The sequence below is a fragment of the Hipposideros armiger genome, unplaced genomic scaffold, assembly GCF_001890085.2.
Source record: "Hipposideros armiger isolate ML-2016 unplaced genomic scaffold, ASM189008v1 scaffold_1663, whole genome shotgun sequence".
In the NCBI taxonomy this organism is placed as follows: domain Eukaryota; kingdom Metazoa; phylum Chordata; class Mammalia; order Chiroptera; family Hipposideridae; genus Hipposideros; species Hipposideros armiger.
This window is the reverse complement of record NW_017733013.1, coordinates 23,695-40,574: the sequence shown is the minus strand read 5'-3', so window position 1 is coordinate 40,574 and position 16,880 is coordinate 23,695. Positions and strand designations below refer to the sequence as shown.

The 16,880-nt window shown below is 36.9% G+C and overlaps 3 protein-coding genes across 3 annotated transcripts; all 3 read right to left on the bottom strand.

Annotated features, from left to right (window-relative positions):
• Nucleotides 1–6,278: 6,278 nt before the first annotated feature.
• LOC109377961 (olfactory receptor 51G2) lies at nucleotides 6,279–6,890 on the bottom strand (the record flags this gene model as incomplete). The annotated part of the gene is made up of 1 exon (XM_019634436.1): nucleotides 6,279–6,890. A coding segment is annotated over one exon (612 nt), but the record flags the coding sequence as incomplete, so codon positions are not given.
• A 401-nt stretch (nucleotides 6,891–7,291) lies between these two features.
• LOC109377952 (olfactory receptor 51A7-like) lies at nucleotides 7,292–9,297 on the bottom strand. Its single transcript, XM_019634428.1, is given in 2 exon segments — nucleotides 7,292–8,302; nucleotides 9,277–9,297. Coding segments are annotated over 2 exon segments (1,032 nt in total).
• A 263-nt stretch (nucleotides 9,298–9,560) lies between these two features.
• On the bottom strand, nucleotides 9,561–10,509 carry LOC109377958 (olfactory receptor 51A4). Its single transcript, XM_019634432.1, has one exon. The coding sequence runs from the start codon at nucleotides 10,501–10,503 to the stop codon at nucleotides 9,562–9,564; it is 942 nt and encodes a 313-aa protein (XP_019489977.1). The 5' UTR covers nucleotides 10,504–10,509; the 3' UTR covers nucleotide 9,561.
• Nucleotides 10,510–16,880: the final 6,371 nt, after the last annotated feature.

The following is a 16,880-nucleotide window of genomic DNA, read 5'->3' as shown; positions in this document are numbered from 1 at the left end:
TGTGGCTTAGCGTTAGCTAGCACCTCCATCATATCACATAATTACCATTACTTTTTTGTAGTGAGAACATTTAAGACCTACTCTCTTAAGAACATTCAAGTATGTAATACATTATTGTTAACTATAATCATAATATTGTGTATTAGATCCCCAGAAATGACTCCTCTTCTGACTGGAAGTTTGTACCTTTTGACCAGCAACTCCCCATTTCTCCCACTCCCCAGCTCCTGGTAATCACCATTCTACTCTGTTTTTACAAGTTCAGTTTTTTTTCTTTCTTTTTAGATTCCACATATAAGTGATATCACAGTATTCCCTTAATTCTCATGGCTAAATAATATTCCATTGCATATTTGTATACTTATATAGCACATTCTTTATCCATTTATCTATTGATAGACACTTAGAGTTTTCCCAAGACTTGGCTATTGTGAATAATGTTGCAATAAATATGGGGGTACAGATGTGTCTTTGCTATCATGTTTGTATTTCCTTTGGATATATATCCAGAAGTGGGATGCTGAATCACATGGCAGTTCTATTTTTAAGTTTTTGAGGAACCCATATACTAATTTGCATAGTGGCAACCGATTTACATTCCCACCAACAGTGCACAAGGGTTCCCTTTTCTCCGCATCTTTGCCAGCATTTGCTCTCTCTCATCTTTTTTACGACAGTCATTATAACATGTATGAGGTGACATCTCATTGTTTTTGATTTGCATTTTCCTAGTGAATAGTTATATTGAACATCCTTCCATGTACCTGTTGGCAATTTGTATATCTTATTGGGAAAATGTTATTTAGTTCCTCTGCCCATTTTTTAATCAATTGTCTGTTTTTTATTATTGAGTTGTGTGTATTTTGGATATTAACCCCTTATCATGTGGTTTGCAAATAGTTTCTCCATTAGGTAGGTTGCCTTTTCATTGTGTTGTGTCTTTTGCTGTGTTTTTTGGCTTGATGTAGTAGTATCACATCTTGATTTTTGCTTTTGTTGCCAGTAGGGGTATCCCCAAGTAATGCTTTTCTATTGGCTCATGGGTGGACTTCCTGATGAAGTTCACAATGCAGTCACACCATGTCCCTTTAATGTCCTCTGAGAATTTTATCTTCCTCTCTCCTGATCTCTTCCCTTTCTCCAGTGATGGGCATTCGGGTTTAGTACTCTGGATGCTACAAGACAAGAGAGTCTTTTTGGCAGCATCCCGCACAGCTGGGAAAGCTGAGTGCTCACTCACTTGCTCTACCTTTCCTCTGCAGGAGAAATCAAGGGCTAAGAAGGTCTCACTTAGTCAAGCTGTTCCTCTTACTCCAGTTCATCCAAACTCATATTTTTTTGCTTTAGCGCAGTGCTGGAGCTTCTCTGTAAATATGGACTTCAACAAACATTCTCTTAGCTGTTGGGACTGCCCCAGTCAGTGTTTTCCAAGTGCTACCAGATCAAGACCAACAGGAGCTGTAACTGGTTCACTGGCTCTTGTGGAGACCGCAGCCAGTACTGAGGTCTGCCTATTACCTGATGCACAGGTGACCCCTCCTGGGTCCCTCAGCATATGGCACTGTGTTTCACACCCCCAACTTCCACAGAGGCACTTTTATTCATGGATGAATGCTTAAAATTTTTGTATGAGGGGGCACATGAGAGACATCTTCTGTCGCCATGATGTTGATGTCACTTTGAAAAATCAGTTAGTTATATAAGTTGTTTAATTATGTTATTCCAATACATGACTCAAAATATTTATTCTGTTCAGATTTTATTCTGTAAAACACCTGGCCTTATTATGAATGCTATTTTGAGTTCAGCTAAGAAGCTCAACAATAGAGATACATTTTTTTTAATGTAGAGATAATATAAATGCCTATTTTATTATAGGACAGAAATATGGTTAAAAAAAGAAGTTTTTTATGAAATTAGGTAACTTTTTGTTTAGGATGTACTTGAAATGGTTGTTGTGGTTCAAACATAATTCATGATTACATCCAGGCAATTCTTCTCCCAGTCTTTTTTTACATATACATTTCTTTACATATACATTTAGAGTGAATTAAGAATTTTTTGAGACAAAGTTGATATCTAATTAAAAATATAAAAACTTTAGCATTACAGTGCATGCTTTTTCTTCTGCTGATGACCTTCAATCATATTTTAAAGATATGTGCACCTCTGAAAGAATGCTTGGTAAACCAGACAAATTTGGTGTGACAGATGTGAACCTATAATTTTCAGATCCTACTTGAAGAAATAATTTGTTACCCAGCTGCAAGGAGTGTGGATAGCTGAAAAGTGCTTCAGGGTCTACCTCATTTCCAGCCAAAGTCACAGCCTTCTTAGCCCGATAATCAGGGTGTGAGTAATGTATAAATACTTGGCCCTTTCTGACCAGTGAGAAACTCCTCCATAAGGGAATCTTTGCTCTATGGCTCCCGCTGGTCTGGCAGAGGCTTCATTATCTATGAAGCATGGTCTGATAGATCCCCTTCCCCAGTCATGATTTTACCCCTTCTGTTTCACACGTTTAAACTCTTTGCATACTGACTCTCTCTTACCATTTGCTTCCTAGAGTACCCAACCGCTAACATTTTTAAATGTGTTTTGTTCAAAGTAGGCTAGACATCTTTCCTCAAAATATTGATACAAGAAGGGCCGGCNTATAGTACTGGCATACAAATAAGCAGAAAAGAGAATCCAGAAATCAGAAATACATGCATTTATACAATGTGGTCAGTTGACTTTTGACAAAGGTCAAAGACAATTCTATTGGAGAAAAGGTAGTCTTTTTAAGAAATAGTGCTGCAACATTTGGAATCCATTTACCAAAAGTTAAAAATAAATAAAAATAAGAGAACTTTAATCTGTACCTCACACCATTTGCAATGAACTCTTTTAAACTGTTTGATGATTTCTTTACTTTACAAATGTCCAATTGTTTTCATCCCCTCAAAAATAATCCCCTTGGCTATTGTTAAGAGTGCTCTACCTTCCTCTTTTGCTTTATCTCTGAGGCTTCTCCAGACTTTCCTCATGAAAGAGGCAGCAGGAGGCATCTAAGTCCTTTATTATTATTGTGTGTGTAGATGGAGCTGATTGTGATTGCGGTGTTATGTGATTATTGATTTATCGCCCAATGTTGAAGACTGATTCTTTTTGTTTCACAACAATAAAAATAAGCTACGACAGGGTGGTTAGCACATCTGTTATTTTTGTTTTGATATGTCCTGACACTAGCACATTGAATGACATGTAGTAGCTTAGCAAATATTTGTTGAATGAACAGATGAACTGCATTTTTAAGCTGACATCATAAAATGTATGACATTTTTACCTTTATTATCTTTAGTATCTTTCCCATTTAGTTATGCTTGTTATGGGTAAAAGGACAGATTTTGATAGATGTGATATCTATCCATATGGATTTTTACTTTGTATCTATTTTGCATGTTTAATTTACATAATATTATAGTTTGAAAGTTTTATTTGTATATAGGGAATATTTAAAATATGGAACTTTATAACTACTTAATAAAGATGAATTATGCTCATATATAATAACTATTAATATTGTTATATAGCTTTGATGTATTTTTCTTGTGATGAAACAAAACATTATAGATTAGTTGAAGTTACTCTTGGCCTATATACTAAATATTAATGAAGATATGCATATCTAATAGCTGGATGCAGTATAAGAAATGCCTCTATAGAAAATTATAGGTGAAGTTAATTTATTAGAAAAGAAGAATAGTTGAAAACAAAGATATAACTTCCATTTCAAGGAGATAGTAAAAGAAGAACAAGTAAGCCCAAACGAAAAAGGAAGGTAAGACTGGAAATCAATAAAATAGAAATCTGACATAAAATAGAAAAAGTCAACAAAGCACTAAATTTCACACATTTAACAGTTGAAGAAAATCCAGTAAAAAATTAGCAAAACTGCTGATCATGCCTCAGTGAACTAGAGCCATGTTTGTTTTTCCTAAATAAACATGTTATTTTGTTTTTTAAATTTTTGTGTAAAACAATACTTTAAAAATCTCTTTAGGGCCAGCCGAGTGGCGCGATGGTTAAGAACTNTTTGTTCTTGTAAGAGGCGTAAGGAGGTGGTCCAGTTTCATTTTTTTGCATGTGTCAGTCCAATTTTCCCAGCACCATTTATTAAATAGGTTATCCTTACCCCATTGTAACTTCTTGCTTCCCTTGTCATATCACCCCTTTAATTTTATATAGTGTGCCATCCCTTGAAATGTTTTTCCATAAACCTGTCACAAATGGCCCATGTCCAATAAAAAAGGAAAATAATAACAACAGCAACAATAAAGCTTATCATAATTAAAAAAAAATCTTTAAGCTATTGTTTCCTGGTAAGGCTTATATGCATTTACATATGTCTTTGCTGTTCTCCACTTTTGATTCAAAAAAAGTATTTTTACCATCTTGTAAGTGAATTTGTGTACTTTTCCAGAAGTTTTCCATCAATCTTCCACTGGGTGTCTTTCTGAGGAACTTCCCTGATAGCATATCATCTTTAGGTGCTGTGTAGTCTAGCTCAAGGCAATCTGGGTAACCATGAGGTTTAACCATTTGCTGACAATTACATTTGCACTAGGGTTTCTAATCCTTGGCACTACTGATATTTTGGGCTAGACAATTATTTTTGTAGGGGTCTGTACTGTGCATTGTAGAATGTGTCCTGTAAGATGGTTAATAGCATCCTTAGTCTTTACACAGTAGATGCTAAAAACACACTTCACCTCCCAGGTTGCAACAATCAAAAATGTTTCCAGATATTGCCATAGTGTCCTGGTAGCAACATTGTTTCTAACCTGGAGCCATTGTTTAGGAAGCCCAGAGTTGGCCTTTTTGTTCCTTCAGGTACAATGGTCCATATTTCAGGAACATGTGAAAATANCAAAAACAACTTCAGATATTTCCCTGAATATATTTCCTTTCTTTCACCTCTGCTTCATCTTGGCACATGATGTTCCTTCACAGTGGACCATAATTTTCTACTTTGACTGCCTAACTTTTATATGATCCTTAAGGCTGGCTACTGTGTCATCTCAGTAAAACCTTCCTTGACACTGTCTTTCTCCAGCTGGAGAAAAACATCTCTCTGTTTCTATATGAACTTCTTACTTTGAGCAACACAATTGTCATGTGGCTGTATAACAAACCATCCCAAAATTTAGTGTCTTAAAAAAATTTATTTAGATTATAAATCTGCAATTTGGACTATGTTCAGAGTAGGACTGATTGTCTGTTTCACTGGGTGCCAACTGGAGAGGTGGAAAAACAGGTTTGAAATAATTTGAGGATTTGTTCACTCACTATTAGTTGATAACGATCCAGCTAAGGCTAAGACCTCAGCTGTGTCTATTGGCTGAAACACCTTCATGTGGCCGCTCTATGTGGTCTGGGATTCCTTTCAGCATGGCGTCTGGGTTTGAAAAGCAAGCATTAAGTAAGATAGAGATATAAATGTGTATATGTATATATACATACCATACTTCTCCATGTATAAGATGCACCCTTTTTCAAAAAATCTGGGGTCTAAAAACTGGGTGCATTTTATACAGTGGTTGTAATTTTCTTACTTGCATTTCTCACAAGTGATGAGGAGTTGTATGAATTTCATGATGAATAAAACTTCAGTTCAATAACTTTATGTAATACTTTTTTTTTTCAAATTTTGGGCCTCAAAATTGAGGTACATCTTATACATGGGGAAATATGGTATATACATATACACATTTATAGCTCTATCTCTATATATGTATATATCTTACATATATATATATATATATATATATATATATATATATATATATATATAGAGAGAGAGAGAGAGAGAGAGAGAGAGAGAGAGAAAACAAATAAAAAACATATCACTTTAAAAGACCTAGCCTCAGAAGTCTTACAGGTCACTTCCACAACATTCAATTCATTGAGGCAAGTCCTACCCAGTTACAAGAGTAGAAGAAATAGACTCCATCTCTTGATGAAGCAGTGACAACTTTCTGGAAGGGAATGTGGGATTAGAATTATTTCTGTGGCCATTTTTGGAAAATAAAATCTGCCACATCATATCAGATTGTATTTTTTCCCAACAAAAGCGAGAGTTCTGTGAGAGCGATGACTTCTTGTTCATCCCTGTATATACTTGTTGAGTAAATAAATAACAGTCTCCTTCATTTCATGGACATCAGGTATTATAAAGAATAGAGGAGTAAGTCAGGGTACATTTAAGGAAATAGTGCCTCCAAGACTAGACACAGCTAGTAACAAAAGACATGGGTCACACGGTCCCGGATCTGTTTGGTCTTCACACTGTAGACGATGGGGTTCATCAGAGGAGGGAATAGAAGATACACAAAGCCCATGATCACTTGGACAAGATGAGGTGTGTGTTTTCCAAAGCGGTGGATGACAGATAAGCCAATCATAGGTGTATAGAAGAGAAGCACAGCACTGATGTGGGAAACACAGGTGTTAAGAGCTTTGAGTCTCTCAGCCCTGGATGCGATGGATAGCACAGTACGCAGGATCAGAACATAGGAGAAGAGAATAAGCAGTGAGTCTATACCCACTGTGGAAACAATGACAAACATGCCATAGATGCTATTGGCTTTAATGTCTGCACAGGCCAATTTCATCACTTCTTGGTGGAGACAATAGGAATGTGAGAGGACCGGAGAGCCACAATAGGGGAATCTCTTGAGCATAAAAGGTAATGGGAAAATGAGTGCTACACTTCGGCCTAGGGAAGCCAGGCCAATCCTGCCAATGACTGTGTGAGTGAGAATGGAAGCATAGTGCAAGGGGCGACAAATGGCCACAAAGCGGTCAAAAGCCATAGATAGAAGCACAGAGGACTCCAGGAAGGACAAGCAATGAANAATAATTCATGTTTCATGGCCTTGAAAGGAGGCATGCAGATACTGTGTAGAGTAAGGATACTAAAAAACCTGACAAATTCTTGGTGTGGTGTCTGTGAGAAATGGATGTGGGAGCTGAATAGGAGTGTAAAATAACAATAACATTACAAGTGATATTTCATGATCATCTGAGACAGTAGATGTCGTGGCACCAATTTGAACAACCCCATGATTGTCTCCATCAGTGCTCAGCAGGGTACTAAGGGTATAGAGTATTAAAAGCCATTCACTCCATGAGCTCTGTCTGACTATAAGACCCCATGCAATCTTCTCTATAATGCTGTCTTCTAGCTACACACTCAAAGTTTATTTAGTTATCGCTTACAAATGTACTCCCCTTCTCATTCCTTTGATCAACTTTTTGGACAAAGTTTCCCCACAACCTTTTCTCAGATTTGACGGGTTTTCACACAATACACAATGAGATTCATCAGGGGAGGCATTAGTAGGAAAACATCAGCCATGAGGACGTGGATCATAGGAGACACATCCTTGGCAAAATGGTGGAACATTGCTGCACTCATCATGGATACATAGAAGATAAGCACAGCACTGATATGAGAAATGCAGGTGTTAAGGGCCCTGAACTGCTCTCTGGGGGTCGCAATGCCCAGGACTGTCTTTAAGATCATTATGTAGGAGAAAATTATAAACAACAAATCAAGAATGGTAGAAAGGGCAGCACAGAGTCCATAGACAACATTGGCTCTGTTGTGAGAGCATGCCAGCCTCATGACATCCTGGTGCAGAGAGTAGGAGTATGAGAGCAGGTTTTGATGACAGTATGTCAGCCGTTGCAACAGAAAGGGCAGTGGAAGGATCAAAACAACATTTTTAGAAGTCAATAAGACCCCTGTTTTGATGACTCGGGAGCTGGTTAAGATTGTGCTGTATCTCAGAGGGTTGTAGATGGCCACATATCGGTTGAATGCCATTGCGGATAGCACAGAAGCTTCAGTGACTGTGAATAAATGTATAAAGAACTCCTGGGCGAAGCATGCAGCTGCATGAATTTCATGGACACCGAATAGGAATAGTCCCAAAGTGGTGGGTAAGGAAGAGAGGGACAACCCTAGGTCAGAGATGGAGAGCATGGAAAGGAAATAGTACATGGGTTCATGGAGGCTTGGCTCTGTCTTGATAAAGAAAAGAACAATAAAGTTTCCTAGGAGAGAAAGAAGGTACACGGATGAGAAAGGAATGGATATCCAGATATGACGCTTCTCCAGTCCAGGGATCCCAATAAGGAGGAACCTGAGAACCTCAATGTTTGTGTTAACACAGAAGCTGTCCCTTTCTGGTACAGTGCAGATCACAGGCACAAAGAGGACAATCAGCGACGTCTTAAGGTAAATATTCTGTTTCTACTGTCAGTTCAGGCTATAAAAAGGGTCAAACACAGAAACAAATGAGAAGAATCGGACTTGCTTCTTCATCCAGGTATCTGTTTTCATTTTTTTAAAGTGTCAGTGAGTTAAGACTTTGCCCATTTAACAGTCCTAGACAATTATTTGACCACATGCAACTACCCATGGCCAGATCTCATAAAACCAGGTCTCCAATTTTATGGTTTTCTTATCTTAGTTTTATAAAAAACAAAGCCTTAAAGGAAAAAGCAATGTTTACTGTGAATTGGGGGGAGATAGGATTCACAAATTATTCTATACCTACATTCAGACCTGTATGTTTCTAATAGGATAGCATTTGAAATAATGGCAGAACTGAAAGTTCATAATGATACAGCCTGATATAAAAATTCCCTCAAAAATTTGTAGTCTTATATATAATTAATATATATAATTAATTAAATATATAATTAAATATTAATTATAAGACTACTCATAATTAAAATGTGTAGTCTTATAATTAATGTCATATTATATATTAATTATATGTAACATATATAATTATATATTATAATATATACTTATATATTATAATTATATATATAGTTATATATAATTATATGATTATATATATTATATATTATATTATATTAATATATACTATATATTATATATAATATTATATTATATATAATATTATATTATATATAATATATACTATATAATATATTATATATATTATAAAATATAATATATCCAGAACCACTCTAAATCAATAGGTCACCATCAGCTAATATATCCTAGCTTATTCCTAGTGTTAGTATATTAACTACTACCTAAAGCTTTCTACTTCATGGTTGAATACTCAGATTGTTTTTCTCCCTTGAATTGAATTGATAAATGTTTCAAAAAATTTCCATCTTCTTTTCTCTGCAGGTACATAATCTAGCCCCATTTACACAAAATAGCTTCTTTATTATTTTCCTTATTACTTGATTGATGTCTTTTCCCATTACTTGACTCTACAGGGAGGAAATCATGCTCACACTGTTCACCACTGCATTTCCAGTGCCTGGCATAGTAAGTGGAATATAGCTGTCACTTCATAATTGCTTATTTAATTGAATGTAATATCCCAAATTTGAAGACAGCAATGCTTTCCTCCATTAGCTATCCCTTTTTCAGACTGAACTTCATATATCAAACTACATGTGTGTGAATTTAGGTTGTTTGTTTTGCTTTAGAGTTTTCATTTGGTGTTCCTCAAACAGCAAANGTTAAATCTGCGTCTGACATAATTTTGCTACAACTCTTACTCTAATTTGTCTAGTTTTTACACAGTACACAATAGGGTTCATCACTGGAGGCACAAGTAAGAGAACATTTGCCATGAGAACATTGAAGAGAGGAGAGACATGCTGGGCAAAGCGATGGACAATGGCAAGGTTGATGATGGGCAGATAGAAGATGATCACTGCACAGATGTGTGAAACACAAGTATTGAGGGCCTTGAGCTGCTCCTTTTGGGATGCAATTCCCAGCACAGCCTTGAGAATCAGGATGTAAGACATAACAATCAGCATAAAGTCTAACATAATGCAGAGTGCTGCAAAGAAGCCATAGATGACATTAATTCTGTTATCAGAGCAGGCCAACTTCATGACATCCTGGTGAAGACAGTAAGAATGGGATAATTGGCTTTTGTTACAATATTTCAATGTTCTCAAAGTGAGGGGGAAGGGAAGAACCAAGAGGAAACTCCTAACAAAGATTACTATTCCTATTTGGACAACTTTGACAGTAGTAAGAATGGAGTTGTATCTCAGAGGATTATGGATGGCCAGGAAGCGGTCAAACGACATGATCAGGAGCACTGAGGATTCCAATCCTGTGAACACATGGATGAAGAATTCCTGGGCAAAGCAGGCGCTGGCAAAAATTTCAGGAGCATTGAATAAGAAGATCCTCAATACAGTGGGAAGGGAGGATAAGGACAAACCTAAGTCAGACAGGGCCAACATGGAAAGGAAATAGTACATGGGCTCATGCAAGGAGGGCTCTGTCTTGATGACAAAAAGGATGGTGCAGTTTCCCAGAAAAGCAACAAAATACATGCTGCAGATGGGGATAGAGATCCAGACGTGTGCATATTCCAATCCTGGAATACCAACCAAGAAGAAGGTGGTGATTTCAACAAGTGATGTGTTGCGAATGGACATGATGCATTGAAACAGAGATTCTTGAATTGGTAAAATATCAGTATCTAGAAATTTGGTAGAAAAAAAAAAGCAGTTGTTGAAGATTCTGACTCATTTCCAGTTCTCTTTGACAGAGCAAAGCATTTATGTGGCTATCATATAGTGAGTGGGAAGTGAATGCCATTTTAGACTAAAACCTACCTATATCATAGATTAGGAAAATTCCTACAGAGAAACTAGAAGTATACTTTGCATTCAGATATGAATCTGATTTCATTTTCCCTGTAAAATATTATTAAACCCTAATCAATTAATCTGGATTTTCTATTATTCCTTGCTTTTACATCCTAGATAAGATGTTGGATAAAGTATATGATTACTCAAATGACAGTGCATTAAGGCAAAGGAATCTCACAAATCAATTTCTTTCTATGTCTTGGAACTCTCACAGAAGTGTAGTCTTCCCAAAATCAAACTACACCTAGTTCTATACTCCTAGTTCTATTTCCTGCTATCTGAAAATTGTTGATTACTTCAATATTCTTTTAAAATTTCCCACTATTTTCAAATCATGTATCTATTTGTAAGGGCAGTCACTCCAGAGATTACTGACAGATTGTATCTCATTTTCCCCTGGCCTGGAATTTGTTACCAACACTACAATTTATTGTATTGGCAGGAGATTAATAACCTGAAGTGATTAGTATCACAATTTAGGAGAATTTGAATTCTATTGAAGAATGGTCCCCCAAAAGGTACATAGTCTGTTCACATAGTCTCTGGAAGAAACGTTCTTCCTAGAGGTATGACTTTTGAAGGTGTTTTCTTGCTCTGTATGAAGTTGTATATGGTTCGTTGCCAAGAGAAAAAAAATAAAGTGAAAATCAAATAGGTAAGAATATCTGAGTACTTACCAGAGAGCGAATTGTTTTGGAGAACACTTTTGAGGCTACCTGAAGGATTCCAGCNTTAGAATCAACTGGAATTAACTAGGAATCAAGTGCTGTGACCATAGGTGGGAGGAAAGACTGAAGCACCATCACCCATGGCCACAACCCCAATCACAAAGCAGAGTCCATGAGAGTCCACAGAACAAAAGGCAATGATGCTGATAGAGTTCACTTTTTTTTTTTTCAGATGAAGAAAGGATGACTCAGGAGGGGACAGTCACTGGGCAAAGGCCATACGCCAATTTAAGACTCCTGACTTCCAGAGCAGTGATCTCCCCACTCCCAATTAATAATCTCACTAGAAGTTTAGCTCACAGTGGGCAAGGCTTTGCTTTGTTTACCTCTGTAAAAGTGCTTAGAATGTGCCCTGCTATACAGTATGTGCTCAGCGATTTTTTTAAATGCCTAAATAAGAGTTAAATTTTCTTCAGTTAGCTGTTACTAACTTGGTCCACATTTTATCTCCTTAAAAGAATTCTGTGAGTAAAGTTTTATTAATAGTATGATGTTATAGATGAGAAAACAGAAGCTTGGAGAAAATTAACATTTCTAAGGTCAAGGACATAGTAAACGGCCGAATGGGATCTGAACTGAGATCTGATTTTTCTTTAGATTTCAGGCTCTAAACAACCATTATACTTTCTTCCCACGTTGATGATAATTCATTGTCAAGTAGCAGCAATAGTAACATAAAATCAAGGGCTTAGTAGGGGCAGGCAAATTACATGGTAGTCATGGTAGTTAACAATATAACTCATAAAACCAGAAGCAGAAAATATTTTTGACATGAAAATAAAGTAGAGTGGTGAGAAAGAACTATAATACCTGATGAACATCCACTATATGTCAGACACTGTACCAAAAACACTGCAAAAGGAATAGCATGAGACCTTAGAAAAACCTTGCAAGTTAATGTTATTTCAATTTGCAAATGAGGAGAAGCTTAGAGAATTTGATGATGTGCCTAAAGTCACACAGCCAATCAGTGGCAGAGCTGGAATTCAAACTTAAGTCTCTGGAGCTTCAAGGCACATTCTGAAAATTTGGAAACACTTAGGTTAGAAAAATCCAAGCAGTGAACAGATGTCAGAAAGCTGTTGTCTCCTTTCTGAGCTAGTGGTAAAACCAGACCTAGGATCCCATGAAGTCAGCAAGATCTGACTGCAGCAGTCACCACCTTGGGCAGGCACTCTCTACAGCCTTTCTTGTACCTCAGAGTACTTTTCTTCTTTCCCTCTGCAAAGCTCAAGCTGAGCCTTCTGGGACCTCTTCTTGGTTCCACAATTCGGTACCAAACACCTGTCTACCTACTATATTGATTCCTCACACAGCAAAGCTAGGCCCAGAGGCTCCAGGCCTTATACCAGGGAAGAAGGAAGGCTAAAACGAGAGGGTCTGGCTCTATGGTATAAGGAGAGACTGGAGGATGATGTTAATGCCCTGACTTTTATGCAACTGCCTGACATCTCCATTGAGAACATTTAAGGATCTTTAATCAATTCCCTACTCTGACAGTCTCCCTCAAGCTCATTATCTTAGACCATGGGAATAGGGGGAGGAGAGCAGAAGAGAGTGAGTGGTCTTGTGAAATGTCTAGATGGGGAGCTCAGAGGATGCCATACACTGGTAACTACCACTGAAGGATCTGGTGAAAGTTTTGAACAACTTTCACAACTTCGGGAAAGCAGAGTGGGTGCTGTTGATAGTGTTTTGTGTATGATGTGTCATAACTATAGTTTATGCATGCTGGATCTGTCCGTGTGCATGTTGGGTCTATAACCATATGCAGCATTTAAAATGGATTTTTAATTAACACTTTTCCTGTAACCAAAAAGGAAGCAAGAAGTCAGGCCAAGTTCTGTAATAGTGTTGATGCTTATTCTTGGTGCCCTGGGTAACCTTGTATGCTCCTGACCCCTGCCTACACGTAGGGACTCCATCTCCTCATTCTGTACCTGAGCTACTCAGAACTTAACCCTTTGATTTTAGACATCAAGGAGCTAATTGGAGAAACTATTTTTACACCTTACAAGGCAATGTGAGCCCCTGCAAGGGGTAGTTAAATCTAAAAAGCAGTTTTATATGTTACTACAGAGATATGAAGAGTTAATCATCTATTTTTGGACTCTGAAACCTGATGGAGAAGACATTTTAGAGAGAGGAATGAAGGACCATTTCAATGTTTTCATTACCCAGGTAATTAGTGTCCTTAGTATTGGATCTTTTTGGGGGAATATAAAGGCATAAATAGTAAGGAATGGCCCAGATTCCCCAATCCAATCATAAGACTTTATTCCAATTCACTGGCTTGACTGGTCCCTTTGGAATAGAGTGGGCTTCCTCTTGTGGCCACATCCATTACTCTCTGGCTGAGCATGTATACACATGTGAGTGTTATGAAGCAGTATTTTTCAAATCATAGCCCCCAGATAATCAGAATCGGAACCACCTGGGATGCTTGCTGCTATGCAGATCTCTGGGCCTCATCTTTGCAGAATCAGAAACTGACATTTGTGGCAACTACAAAGGTTTAGGAATTTTCATATATCCTTGTTTTTATGATTTGTTTTCAACTCTGATTCCAGAATTTTTATTCCCTCTATAATTAAAAATGCATCTTCACTTTTAACCTGGAATTCATTCCAAAACACATTACCTCTTATGTTAGATTTCTAAGGCTGCAGAAACAAAATATCATAGACTGGGTGACTTTAACAACAGAAATTTATTTTCTTACAGTTCTAGAGTCCAAGGTCTAATAAAATCCAAGATCAAGGTGTCAGCAGGTTTAATTTCTTGTGAGGCCTCTCTCCTTGGCTTGTAGGTGGACACTTTCCTGCTGTGTCCTTATATGGCTTTTCCTCTGTGCATGAGTATCACTGGTGTCTCTTCCTCTTCTTATAAGGACACCAGTCATATTCCCCCCACTCACAAGAAAATATTTATTTACAGACTCTGATTTCAAGCACTTGAAAGAGAGAGATAGTATTAGATGTGATTTGGCAGAAAATAGATTTGAATCTCAGGTGTTATGCACACAGAGGGGGAGGGAGAGAGAGAGAGAGAGAGAGAGAGANAAATTGCAGACCTGAGGACTGAACTCAGAGCCTTCTGGGGCCACTGCCTTTGTTCTAAAGTTTTATGTTACATTGCCTTTTAGGACATAAAGAAAAAAGAATGGATGAAAGACATTGGCTTTTGGGGGGATACTGATAGGCCAGAAGTGCAAACTGGTAGTCCACAGGACAAAGCTTGCTTGATAACTTTATTTGATCTGTATAGCTGTAGAATGTTAAAAAAAATTGCATTTTACATAAGAATCTGGATTTTTATTTTCTTTTTTAAAATCAGCACATCTATTGTAATAGCTATGTATGGTGTCAGAAGGATACTAGACTTATCGAGGTAATCACTTCGTAAGTTATATAAATGTTTAATCAGTATGTTGTACACCTGAAACTAATATAGTATTGCATGCTGACTGTAATTGAAAAATTAAAAAAAAATAATCACATCTAGTAACATCGGTCCAGCATTCTGGAGCTGTAGTTGTGTCCCTTAAGAAAGAGTTAACCACAGATCACACCCCACCTCTTGTAACTTGTCTTCAACCGTTTTACTTCATTCATTTACCTGACTGCACAATGTCTGAGGGATTTGAGTTTGTCATTCTGGTTCTAGGCTTTCTGTGAGTGAGTCAAGTCAGTTGTCTTGCTTACTATACGTTTAATAAAGGATCCCAAGTCATGAATTCGTTCCTATATCATGGCCTTCTCTTCCAAGCTTTAGGTTCATAGGTCCAAATGCCTATTGACTCTAATTTTTAGTAAGAATAGTAATAATAGTATCTCATAGTTATTGATATATATTAAGTATCATATATTGTGCCAAATGCTTTGCATAATACATGGTGCATTCTTGTTTTATTCCTCATATTAACCTATTAGGGAGATATTATTACTTATGCCCACTTGACAGATGAAGAAGCAGGGGTTTAAAAAGGTTAAAAAAAAACCTTCTTGGGGCACACAGCTAATAAGTGATAGAATCTGGATCCTATGAGATCCTATTAATTGATCCTATTGTAGAGGCTGAGTTCTTAACCAATCTATACTCTCCATGTTACATAAGCATCTGGAGCTCAGCATCTTCAAGCTACAGCTAATTAATTCCTTCCTTTAAGCCTGTTCCTTATATAGTGTTCTTTGTCTTATTAAGTAGAACACTCATAAACTTAATTCTTCAAAAGTGAAGCCAAGGAATAATCTTCATTCATTCTTTCCTGTTATTCAGTGAACACATCCAATAAACAACCAACTCATGAAAATGTTTTTTTCTAAATACTCATGATGCTGTTCACTTTTTTTGGGGAGCTGATTCTGCCATGGTACTTGTCATGATGATTTCTTGTCTTGATTGCTGTTACAGCTCCCTACTTTCTCTTTCTTATCAATTCTTTCCACCCACTTCCCTAATTCATTCTTTATATTATAAACAGAGTACACATCTTAGAATGTGAATGTGGTTATGTTACTTTCCTGGCTAAATACTTCATTGGCTTCCCATTATCCTGAAGGTACAGTTTCTATTCTTTGACTGGGTTGTTTACCTTATCAGCATTTTCCTCACTCATAGTCCAGACTCCTGCCACACTTTTTATCCTTTCTGCTGCTACTACTACCTGGGGCTTATCTCAGTTCTATAAATTTGCTACATTCTTCATTCATCCATCCATCAAATTGTTCATTGAAATATGAAGGGAGGAAAATATAATGCAAGAGTGTCTGGTAAATAAGTAAAGGCTAAAACCTATAGGCTCTATAAAGTAGGGTTAATTTTTTCCTATAATAATAGAAAGTTATTGAGGTTATAAGCAGAATTACAAAGCAGATTTGCATTTAAAAATAGTAGTAGAAAGAGTAAGGGAGAACTAAAAGGAACACACAGAAAGCTTTAAGCTAGGTGAATAAGGCAGGTGATGAAGAGAAAGGAGTCAGAAATTAATAACCAGGTGGATGATGGTGCCACTCACTTGAGGCAGAAAATAATAATTCAGATTTAATTCTATTGGGTTGAGGTGTCTATTTGAATGAAGGTCTCTGCATTTATTTTTCTCTGTGCCTAGAAGTTCTCACCACCAAATCTATATTATCTACCTAGCAGAAAATGGATAGGGCCTATTCCTTGTATAGAACAATACCTGGCACATAGAAAGTACTATATGTGTTATGAGAAAAATACATGGATGAAAGAATGCATGTGGTTATTGTTGTGACTGTGAAATCATCCATGGGTCTCTTTCCCCTCAAGGCTATTTCAGAGCTTCCTCTTTTCTTTACCACACATTCTCCATGATATATTTTGCTCTGTGTTATTAAGTTTCATTTTAAGAATGAAAGTAACTAAAATTTATTGTGAGCTGAAAACATGCTAAGAATTTTATTTGAA